Consider the following 12,306-nt stretch of genomic DNA (forward strand, 5'->3'; position numbering starts at 1 on the left):
TCATTTGCTAGATTAGAAAACCAGACAAACTCATAGCATTATTTCTAAGCTGGGATCTGTTTCAAAAATCTATTGATGTGGAGGAAAATACTGAGCAAAGGTGGTGACTAAAATGTTTCTGTATCGCTTTCTGGGGTGGAAAGCGGACCGGCAACAGCTTATTTAGGAACCACAGTGGGCAGGAAAGTGGTCCCGGGTCAACTCTTCGATTTGCTGTCTTGATGGGGGAAGCATGATGAGCGCATCTTGCTGGCTCATGTTTTAGGGAATCAGAATAGCACTGATGCTGCCTTTATCGTGGGAAAATGTCGGGGAGGCCCGCTCTCAGAGGAACTGCGCCAGGAAGTGTGTGCACCGTGTTTCTCCTTCTTGCATCAGAGGCGGCTGAGAGCAGACTCCCAGCTTGCAGAAAACTCAGATGGCTTCTTGACAGAACTTAATAGACTTCGTTTTTGCATATACAGGATAATTCAGTTACTACAAGCGATCCCCTTCCAGGACTGTATTTTTTAACTTTTCATTGTTGGCACCCAGAAGATGCTTACGAACAGTAGAGAAACTGCTTGATTGTATTCCTGGAAGAGCTCTAAGCGCATTAGTGGCAGGAATGTTGCAAGGGGAATGGTGCCCATCAGATGTTGCAATCTCTCAGACTTCGTAAAGAGATTTCATTTCCCCTTCATTTTGCATGGTTTGTTATCACACAGAATGGTGTCCACGAATGGCACCTGTCCTTGGGATCGTCCTCACACCTGCACTCACGGGGTGTGTGTTAGCCAGGTTCCTTGTGCGTGCTTTGATGGGCACACCAGCTTAGGAGTGCGTAGCTTGATTAGACTGAAAGCTAAGTCAGTCTTGAGAGCTGACCTGTGGCATTTACGTATCTAGAATGCAGCGGATCTAAAAGGACAAACGATCCATGTGATCAAAGATCAGGGTGGGCCTCTGGAAAGTTAGGCATCAATGCTAATGAGGATGTTTTATCTCTACTTTCTGGGCTTATTTTCTCTCTGTGTCTAACTGTGGACAGTGGGATGAGAATTTATTGGAATATATGTATTTTCTTAGAGTAGTTCTGTCTGGAGAAGATAACATTGACAGATATGTCAGAATAAAAAGTTAATCGGGCAAACAGACTTTTTATATTTGGTCTTTTGATTAAATTGCAAGCCTGGAATATATGCATATTCATTAAATATATGTATACACACACGCACACAGTCCTGTGCATAATAACGTTTGAATCAACAACAGCCCACATTTATGATGATGGTCCCATAAGATTAGTACCGTATGGCTAGTTGTGTAGTAGGCTCTACTGTCTAGGTTTATGTAAGTCTACCCTATGGTGTCTGCACAATGACGAAATCGCATGATGACGCATTTCTCAGAATGATTCTCAGAATGTACCCCTGTCATTAAGCAATGAACAACTGTATATCTATTTGTATATATACTTTAATTTGAGTACTTCTAAAATTGCATCTCTATGTTGACAGAACATATTCTTTTCATATATGTTGGAGATTTCCATATATGTTGAGAATGCTCTTTAGATATTCATACAAATAGACTTTTCCTTATGATCCATGATCTTGTGGCAACAGAAGAGAATATTCTTAGATTTTGTGTAATAACAGAGCTCATTTTTATTTCCTGAATTTGCCTCACATTTGCAAATACTTTAGAACACACATTAAAATAACGTCTTACTTTTGTGCTGGACTGTCGCTACCCAAAAAGCCAGCGTGCATGTATTTGTGCCAGGAGTTCTTCAAGCTCTGTCACCTGCGGTGGCTGTGGACAGCAATCTGCCATCACTCAGCGTTCATCTGGGGTATGGAGTGGCTTTCATATTGGGCAGGTCCAGGGCTTTTTCCTTCATTTAATTTCGGATGTTGAGCTTCCAGAAAGCCTGACAAGGGGCAGTTTATTTATTAATTTGTTTATTTATTCAATAAATATTTGAGTATCTGCTCTTTGCTAGGCACCAGGGTAGACCACAGTAGGAGAGGGATGAACTTACAGGTACAGTTCCTTTTCTGACCACACTTAGGCCGACAGACAAGAGGACAGGTGAATATAATAGAAAATGATAAATGCAGCAACTGAGAGAAACGTTGGGTGTTACAGCAGCATCAGACTCGAGGCGTCAGAGAAGGCTTACAGGGAAGAAGGTGAGCTAGTGTGTGGAAAGCAGGACTGAAAGAATTTGGGCTTCTTGTCTATGGGCAGTGGTGTGATTTAAGTTAATTAAATTAATTGATTCAAATACTTGAGAGACCACACTGAAGAAAGTGTCAGGGAGGAGAGGCTGATAGATCCGTAGAAGGCGATCGCAGGATTCAAATGAGAGCAGATGGCGGCCTGAACCAGGGCTTAGAGCAGTGATGGGAGAGGAGAAGTTGATGTTCAGAGAATTCTGGAAGACAAAGTCAAAAGGACGGTTGAGATGTATATAGGGATTCAAGGATGGTACCCAGGTTTCCACTTTGAATAGTTAGTTAGATGTTAGGTGCCACTCACCAAACAAACAAATAGCCAGGGAGGAGCAGGTCTGGAGGAAAGGAGAGTTCACTTCTGTGCTTGTTCAGTTTGAGCCGCTGGGGAGAGATCCACCCCCAGGTGAGCAGTGAGGTGAATGACTCTTAAGCTCAAAGAAGACATCTGGCTTGAGATAGAAAGTTGTGAGTCACCAGTATGTTGTATGCAGACTGTACTTTAGGAGGTGAGAGTGAAGGAAGAGATTCAAGGGGAGGGAGAAGAGAGTCAAATTCGGAATCCTGAGGACCACCACTCCTCCAGTGTTTTCACTTTGAAGGGAAAAAAATCCCAGCTATAAATTATGACCATTAAAAATAATTTTCTTCTTCTTTTCATAATCTAACAAGTATGTATTCGTTGGATGAATTTTTTAAGTTGCGTTAGAGTTCCGCATGTTCAGGAATAAAGATGAAAATGTGAATAAATTACGTTGTTCACCTAGACAGCCTTTCCTGGAACCATGCGGGCCAGTGACATTGGTTCATTTCTGGGTGGGTTTCAGATGCCTTCTACTTTGGCCCGGTATAATCTGTCGTGCATGCTCTAACGTCTTGTTAACCACTTCTCAGCCCAGCAGCAGATGCAGCCGGCAAGACGCATCTCCTTCTCCGTCAGCATCTCTCCGCTCCTCCTTAAGTCTAAAACTCTCTTTTCTCTTGGCTCTTCCTATTCCAGTGATGAGGATGAGGAGTTGCGTAGTAAGTAAGCCGCTGTGGTGTCCACTGGCTGCTCTCCGGGGTCTGGCCAGCACTGAAAAGGCTGTAGGCTCCGTACTAAGAAATTGTTGGGGACTTTCATCCCCTTGCATGCCGTCATTTCTAAATCATTGTCCTCGTGCTTTGCTTTGAAAATTAATTGGGGTAAAACACTTTTTGTCTTCTGTACACTAACTGCACAGATCCAGTGACCTCATTCCAGGGCATGAGATATTGTCCCAGAACACAAATATCTTCAAAGGCCTAAAGGGTGTGCTCCCTTCCCACCTTGTACCCTTTGTCATACGGAGACTAATTTCACAAAACTTCACATTTTCCTTGTTTTGCTTTTTTGTCTCATGGGATGGGTGTCTAGAGGTCCATCTGTGGTATTTAAAAGTTAATGTTAAACTTTTTCTTCTCACCTTTTCAGACCATTTCTTAAAACATACCTTTCCTTTGGGATTAGACCCCATGGATGAGGGGGTGGGAGTTCTATATTTATTTTTCTCCTACTTTCCCTCCTTTGGAACTTTTATTTTTTCTACCCATTTTTTCTATTATTCTCTACCCAGTAGGTTTCAGCTTCAGTAAACTTGGAAAGGAAATGATTCCTCCTCGTCATGAAAATCACTGTTCTCAATTGTGGAAGATTTCTAAAACGTTCTAGGATTGCTACTTTTAATGGAAAAACCGTGTCTAATACAAAGTTTAAATAATGAATTTTCATTTCGCATAACTCAGTGAGTCTCAATGACAACATCCACATGATTGAGTGCTGTAATTCCCTACCACTTGCTGACTCTAAGTTTCCCAGCAATATTTAAGTATTTGATTATTTAATATCTACATATTAAAATTTAATATTTAAGCAATATTAAGCTCAGGGTAACAGTTTTGCATTGTTCGTAAAGGAAAGTGTAAGGCACAATAACCCAAAGTTCAGTTAATTTCCTTTAAATGGAGGTGTTATATGTTCAGTACTTTTTTCAAAATTAAAAGATGTTTGGTGAATAGCCACACAACACAATCTTCACTTTACACCAGTTGTAATAGGAGAGAAGTTGTGAAAATCCACTTTCAACTTAGTGTTCAGAAATTCTCAAGGCTGTTTCATCTCAAAGGATTTGTAATACACTTGGAAATAGGTCAGCACAGCAAAAAAGAGGTAAAGGAGTATTTCTTCTACCACTAATATAAAGTCACAAGGGCACTGGTTACTCGTTTAATCCGACATGATGAAATAGTAAAAGTATAGAAACTTGAAAACGTTTGAATCAAGTATCCAGCAATCCTCAGGATGTGTTCCTTAAACTCAAAAATACCAGTGAGAATTAGGTTAGCGGGCCGGGGGGAAGGAGGAAAAAGAAGGGGTTGGTTTATGGCCAAATCAGTTGAGAAAACTCTGGGTTAAAGCAAATTTTAAATGCTCCTGTGTACTTTGTCAGTTTCCAAGGCCATATTCAATATAGTGTGCTTCTCAGACTTGCTAACCATGAAACTACGGTATGTTCGTGCCTCTGTATAACATCTCATGAGACTGGTGTTCCGTGGAACACACTTTAAAAAACATTGACTGTGTCCCCATTCCAGTAGTTGTAACTCTGAATGTAGTATATTAGGTCTGCAGGTTATTTCTTGCCTTTAAAAAGACGTCTGGTTGAAATATGCTGTTTACCTGCAATAATGCTTCACAGGCCAACTTCAATGACAGATTCCTTTGCTTTTGTCTGTAATTATATCATGGAAGTAGCATTGGTTATTTTCTGCTCTTAGATGCTCTGAAAACTTGGTGACACATAGGAATTTCAGAGGCATTGGTAGATCAATCACTGCTTTCGGAACTACATCTAAGAGGTCACAGTAAATGAATTAAAAGGTTTTCAGCAGTGGAAAACTTGGAAATCCTTATGGGAGTCGTAGATCCTCCCAGTACTCAATCACACACTTGTTCACTTTTTAATTTATTCAACAGAAACCTGCTGGGAGCTTATTTTGGCCAGGCTGTGTGCTGGTTGGTATTTTTCTTCATTTTGGGTTTTATTTTCATTTTGTTCGTAGTACTAGGGTGGTAACTTAGTAGGTAATTGCTTAAGTATACAACGGAATCCTGGCAGTGTGAGAGAATTTAATGCCGCCTGTATCGTTCAAGGCTCCTTGGGTGGAAAAAGTTTTAAAGCCACTGATCTAAACCACACTCTTGGTTTTTTAGGTAAGTTAAGGCATCCTGAAGTTAAAATGCTGATGATTTCACACCTCGATCATGCAGAGCCGAGGGACAGTTCCCAGGTCTTATTCTTACTCTGCTCATCTTTCTCTCTTACCTGCTGGTTGTCACCATGCATTAGAAGTGAAATAGAAAAAGAGCCTAAGTAAAAGGAAAAACTGTAGAAAGCAATCTTGAATACTAAGAATTCGTCTTTAAGTTTCTTATGCATTAATGCCACCTGTTAGCTGTTTAAATTACTTAATAATAAGTACAATTTCACGTTTCTATTCAGAATCTAGAACAATTTGGGAGTTTATGAGTTTCAAATGCTGGTAATCTGGTAGTGGAACATCTCCAAATCTCGGTCAAATTACAGTTTTACTAGCAGTAATCTCATAGATCCTTGAAACCAACCCGAAAGAGAAGGAGTGTGTTTTGTCCACATTATAACAGTAGTTACGCCGAGCATCCTTTGTCTGCCTGGAACCGTACACAGAAAGTATTTCTATACCTGATCTCCTAAAAGTCGGGAACCATCTATTGCTGTGTGGTTGAGGCTTTCCTCGAAAGTAGCTCAAACTTTCACAAGTCATAGGTAAAATAGTAGTACTGATCCTGCTGTTTGTTCTCCTTATTGCCCTGCTGTCTGACTGAGCCTTAGTTCTTGTTGGTTGTTTTATTTTGAGGAAGATTAGCTGTGTGCTAACATTTGCTGCCAGTCCTCCTCTTTTTTTTTTTTTTTTTTTTTTTTGCTAAGGAAGACTGGCCCTGAGCTAACATCCATGCCCCTCTTCCTCCTCTTTATATGTGGGATGCCTACCACAGCATGGCTTGCCAAGCGGTGCCACGTCCGCACCTGGGATGTGAACCAGCAAACCCCGGGCTGCTGAAGCGGAACGTGCGCACTTAACCGCTGCGCCACCAGGCTGGCCCCCAACTGAGCCTTAGTTCTAATGACCTGCTTCAGGTTATGGTTTCATGGTGATGGAAGGAGGAAGAATGCATCTGCCAAACTTGTTTTGTCAGTGTCAACCTGGGAAGAACTCTAGCGTCTGTTTTATCTTCCTCATTTCAGAGATGAGGAAGTGAAATCCACAGATCTCACCTCAAATTAGTGAGAGGGCCGAGACCCTATAAAGCAGCTCTGATGCTCTCTCCCGTTCCCTAAACCATTTCCGAGAATGCTCAGGAAAATACCAGGTGTCCATTAGCTGGATTTTTAGTATAGAAATATATGAAAACAAAATTAACAGCATACAAAGTATGACATTTAGTTTTTTCCTGTTTTATATTCTTCCTGTGACGTCCTCTCAGAAAGATGGCCTGCGGAAATGGAACATTGCTAAGAACGGGAATTAAGCATGTTCGATGTCTGTTTGAACTTAGAAAAAGTGATTTGGGGTTTGTTCAGTTACTTGAATCCTGGATTAAATTTTTTTTTCATGGAAAATTCACTCCCCGTTGCTGCCTATTTCCAGTTCTAATTTGAGGATTTCGTGTTTAATTTTTCCTTCTTCCAAACCCTGAGGAGGAGAAGGCACCCCCCACTGGCTTTCACATGCTGCTTCTGCTTTCTCTGTGTCACCGTAAAAATTGTAAGCACTTTTTCTGTCATCAGTTGAGATCCTTTTGTTCTAACTTTTCCTCTGCTGCTCTTGTTTCCTAGACTCGCGGCCCTTCCACAGCACCAGTGCCAACCTGACCGAGAGGTACTGTACGTTTGTTTCGTTCCTCCTTTTCCCCAGGTGAAGGGAAGGAAATCCAAAATGTCTTCTGGCATTTAAGGAAACTAAGTTCACTGAGCTCATTGGATTCTTACTTCTTTGAGTGATGAATTTGGAATAATGGTTAGAAGTCATTTTCTAATGAAGGCTATATCCTTTTTAATTAAAAGTTATTTTCTTCTGTGTCCATGGATACAGTACACAGCTCTGTCTGAGTGAGTGAGTTGGTTCTTCACTTGAAGCAGGCAAAAGATTTCTGTTTTCACTCATTGTTTATTTTTAGATTCCTCTTTTCATCCTTGTGGGATTAAATATTCCAATTAAGCATAATTGGTGTTCTGATTTTGCCCTGCAGTTTGTTTTTTTTTTGAAGTTGGTATGCTTTTTTGGTGGGATTTTTTTTTTGTTTTTTTGGTGAGGAAGATTGGCCCTGAGCTAACGTCTGTTGCAATCTTCCTCTATTTCGTATGTGGGATGCCGCCACAGCATGGCTTGATGAGCAGTGTGTAGGTCCACGACCAGGATTCAAACCTGCAAATTCCAGGCCGCCGAAGTGGAGCACACAAACTTAACCACTATGCTACCGGGCCAGCCCGTCCCCTGCAGTTTTTTTAAGTTGCCGTCCTTTTCGCAAAGTCATCAGTTATGACTCAGTGATGCAGAAGTCTCTTAATATGAATACTTGTCTTTGGACTTCTGTCATATTTTATTTATTTTTTGTCCTTTCTGGAGCAGCGGTTGTTAGACCATTTCCCCTTTATCTTAGTAACAGACTGCTTTATTTTGTAAACAATGCTTTATAAATAGACTTTTGTTACTGAGGAGGACCCTCGTGGTTGTGCTCCTGTCTGCCCTCTCACAGAGGCCCTTGAGGTAGACACTACTTTTCGGTGCAAAGGTTCTAAACTAACCGTTCTAGAACACCTAGGAAAAGTAGTACAAATAGATTGCTTTTCTGTATAATGGATTATATACACAAGTGCCCAGCGTTCCTTAAGGAAATGAACCTTTGTGAATTTGCTAAGGTCCAAGTGTGTCCATCGTGGATGGACTTAGATTTTATGTAGGCTTCCTGAACAAGTGGATTGGTGCATCTGGACTGTGTGGAACTCCTAAAATGAATCTTTCTACACTCTGCCTTAATTCTGCCTGCCATTCAGTATATTCCGTCCTAAAATTCTGCATGGCTGTACAGGCACACCTTGAAGACATTGAGGGTTCAGTTCCAGGCAACCACAATAAAGCAGGTCACACAAATGTGATAGTTTCCCAGTGCATTAAACATTATGTTTACACTATACTGTAGTCTGTTAAGTGTGCCAGTAGCATTATGTCTAAAAGAAATGTGCATACCTTAATTTAAAAATATTGCTTAAAAATGCTAACCATCATCTGAGCCTTCAGTGAGCTGTGATCTTTTTGCTGGTGGAAGGTCTTAAAAACACAATATGTGCCAAGTGCAGTAAAGTGAAGTGCACTAAAACTCGGTATGCCTGCCTCACCAGTCCACGGCGTTGGTTGTCCAGCGTGCTGTCAAACTAAACACAGTGTGATCTCTGCTATTAGGGACGTTGCGTGTGCATTCAGTCATGAAAATTCCTGGTTTGCAACCTTCATTAGCAAGTCAGTCATTCCATCAATGTGTGGGTTTCTTTTCACGCACCTGTTTGATGCAAAGACATTTGTAAATTGAGTGCTATTTTAGATTCAGAAATTTCAGATAAAATAATTAATGAACAACTGACAGGCCCCGATTAACATCAGATCACTGAAAATCCATTAGTCAAATGTTAATAACTGAAAGAAGAGAAGTTAGCCAGGTTTTGGCAGCAGAACATGGGCACTGTGGGACGCTCTGTTCTTGGATGTTATTGTATAAAACCTCTCAGGAGCCTCTTATGCCACTTCCCATTTTCACATAAGTATATAAGTTGGCTGTGAGTTGTGGCTAAAATCTGACAATGAGGATTAGAAAGAATTATATATAAGGTGTGTTAACTTTTAAAAATTAACTTCTGTAATCTTTTTTAAAAATCTTCTTGTTTTTACTTAGTATAACAGAAGAGAACTATAACTTCCTGCCACCAAGCCCCTCCAAGAAGGATTTTGAAAGGCTAAGGGGAACAAAAGTCAGCCGTACGTTCAGCTACATCAAGAATAAAATGTCCAGCAGTAAGAAGAGCAAAGTAAGTACGGTCGTGGCATTCCCGTGTGACCACTCAGTTCGTCATCAGTAGGCTCCAGTCGCAGCCTGTATCACCCACAAACTAATTGAACAATGGGGACACATGGAAATAAATTTAGAGATACTCTCCGAAATAGCCTAATATTTGAAGAAAAATAGCAACAAGAGGTAGTACCACTAATTGAGTTTTTCTTATATACTAAGAGCTTTCCATATATTATCTCATGTAATCCTTTCCGCTTCTTGTAAGGTGGATGTTGTCTCCCTTTTCTAGGAGTGGGGTACCTCATTTGTGGGAATGTGGGCAGAGGTTCAAAAGTAAGAAAGTAAAAATCACCTGTAGTAACCCCACGTAAAGATAGCTACTCTCCTAATCTTTTTTCCCATGTATTTTGAAAAGAAAGAAAAGGAGTTGACTTTCTTATACTGATTCCCAGTGCCAAACCAAAACGGATTCCATTTCACATCAGTGGGGAAAAGCTGCCTCCCACTTCCTACACTCCATTCACCCTCCACACAACCTCCAATGAAAGAAAGAAGTGAAAAAAAACCCTGGAAATCAAAGAGCTCTTGCCAAGGAATCACTATATATACACGTGCATGCGTGTGTGGGGGGGTATATACATACACACTGGTACATAAATGCATACCTTGAGGTAAGGGAAATAACAAACACTGAACTCAAGAATATTGTTGTAAAACTGCGCCTCCCCGTCTTCTTCCTCCCCCACCCCCAAAAAACACAAACGGCTTCTTAGCCCTCACTTAAGTGGGCTGGAGGAAATAGAGCCAATGTATTTTACAGAGTTTTGTAAATAAGAGCTCTTTCTTTCAGCGAATGCTAGATTTGGTCATCACTCAGAGGAATTTTTCCGCAAAACCTGCTTCCGGAATTGTGTTTTCTCTATTTTTCCTGCCCGTGTGCAGAATGGACCGGAAATGGGCAATCAGGAGAAACAGGAGAAGATGCAAAGAATCTAGCAAGTTGCTTCTGGAATAATCACTTATTTAAATATTAACTTCATACTTAGCCTTATTTTCTAATTCAAAAGAATTAAGGTTGAAGAGGGCAGAATGCTTCCCAGCATTCTACGTATTAGCAGCAAGGCTTAAAATAGAGCCTTGTCTATTTTACTTACCACTGCTGGCGTGGACGCTGGTTGGCATCCACAAAAGAAAACCTCCTTGGAAAGATCAATATAAATTAGCCAAGTATTGGTGGGTGACTTCTGTGGTCTCAGCATTCTGCTAGGTGCTAAGAAGCAGCTAAAAGAACTGAAGCTCATGGCCTTTACCTTGAAAAATTTTATGATCCGTTTGGATGGTTTCAAAATGTTTTTCTTGTTTTTTATTTTGTTTTTAAACTGTGGAGTCTTTTCTTCAAATGAACTTGTAATAGGAAGACAGTCAGTAAGTGAAGAGTCCCCTTTCCATTCATCTCCCCAGTGACGTTGACCCTCGGGGCTGCGCAGTGAATGCTCCACTGATCACGGTGATGAGACCATGCGGACAGACATGCACGCAGCGTGTAAGAGTGGATTTAGGAACTGGAGCCTGACCTTTAAACAAGCCTCATGCCAGCCTCTATTTTACAAACTGAAGCCCAGAGAAATGTGCTTCCGGTCACAGAACTAGATAATATTAAGGCAGAACTCTCTTGTGGTCTGACTTCCAGAAAGTACTACTCTTCATTTCATGCTCTGTCTTAAACAGAATCTGTTACTGAACAGTATCTTTTTCTTTTTAACTTTTTTAATTATCTCAAAGGACTGGAGTTTGCTAGTCGGAGGATGAAGAGAAAAGGGCAGGAGAAGAGAAGGTAATTTGTGTTAGAGCAGAGTCTGTCAGCACTGGCAGAAACCATATCACTTGACCTCTTGCCTCTGACCATGTCCTTTGTCAAAAATGACAACACTCTTTTGCAATAAGACTGGTTCCTCTTTCAGACTTGGCTGCAAGATTTGATCTTTGGGGGCTTGTGCTGTGTCCAGCAATGGAAAGTCTCAAAAAATTACAAATCGGTAACCATGCATTGCAGTCCGTTTCACATTATCAAGTGTTTCAGAGTGCCCCAGCGACCAAATACATTAGGAAGTTTGAGTCACCTTTCGTAATTTACTAGCAAACTTTAAATAAGGTTGTTTTAGAACTTCCCGTGGAATAGCTCGGCTTTTGTCAACATAGCAGAAGGTAGTAAGAAGCAGGGAAGCTAGTAATCAATACATTTTGTGTTAAGTTCCATTAAATACCTTGTCTTTATGTGCCGGGCGCCCACAGTGGAGCTTTACCATATATGAATGTTTTATTCTCTAAACGATAACGTGAAAATTAACTGGATATTAACTTTTCATAGCATAATGATGCATACTCTGCTGTTTCTCTTAACTATTGAATAATATTACTTCTCTATAATGTTAAAAAATTGAAAGTGCTGCTATAGATGTTACCACTAATTTTTTAATGCAAATAATACATTTTTACTTCCTTTAAATTATCTTTTAAAGAGATGCTATTAGAGATCATCTAATCTACTTTTATCACTCTTGTACAATTTAACTGTTCTTACTTCTTTTAAAGGAAAATTTTAAACATTTACTGAAGATTGTATTAAATTGCCACCTCCAATTCTTAGTAATGGTTTAGAAATTCCTCCTTTTCTTATAATTAATTATTATATATGTATTCATATAGAATAGTTTATAGTTATTAACCTAGATATATTATAGTCGATACGTTAAATTGGGTTAACATACAACTCTTAAATAATAATCAAAGGAGCCAGAAGTCAGCCACAAGGCACCAAATTGTTCACATTCCTGGGTAATAAATTTTGCTTGTAGAATTGGGTAATGTATATATAGGATTTGAGAAATTGAGTACTGATCCTCCACGTGTCCTTCGAGAATTATCAGTACCTGGCGTGAGTTATTAGACAAATATATTGACTGT

The 12,306-nt window shown here is 40.2% G+C and overlaps 1 protein-coding gene across 9 annotated transcripts in view; it reads left to right on the plus strand.

Moving 5' to 3' along the window:
- The window catches only part of AKAP13 (A-kinase anchoring protein 13), a 325,669-nt gene that overhangs the window by 261,494 nt on the left and 51,869 nt on the right, over positions 1-12,306 (plus strand). For 7 of the 9 annotated variants that reach the window (XM_046653445.1, XM_046653447.1, XM_046653446.1 and 4 more), the window contains 3 exons: positions 3,114-3,242; positions 7,115-7,157; positions 9,226-9,358. In XM_046653445.1, the coding sequence (XP_046509401.1) occupies positions 3,114-3,242; positions 7,115-7,157; positions 9,226-9,358 (305 nt within the window). The remainder of the gene's footprint in view (positions 1-3,113; positions 3,243-7,114; positions 7,158-9,225; positions 9,359-12,306) is intronic. The other 2 variants (XM_046653451.1, XM_046653452.1) reach the window with 1 other exon arrangement.

Source organism: Equus quagga, chromosome 2 (genome assembly GCF_021613505.1).
Source record: "Equus quagga isolate Etosha38 chromosome 2, UCLA_HA_Equagga_1.0, whole genome shotgun sequence".
NCBI classification, from domain to species: Eukaryota; Metazoa; Chordata; class Mammalia; order Perissodactyla; family Equidae; genus Equus; species Equus quagga.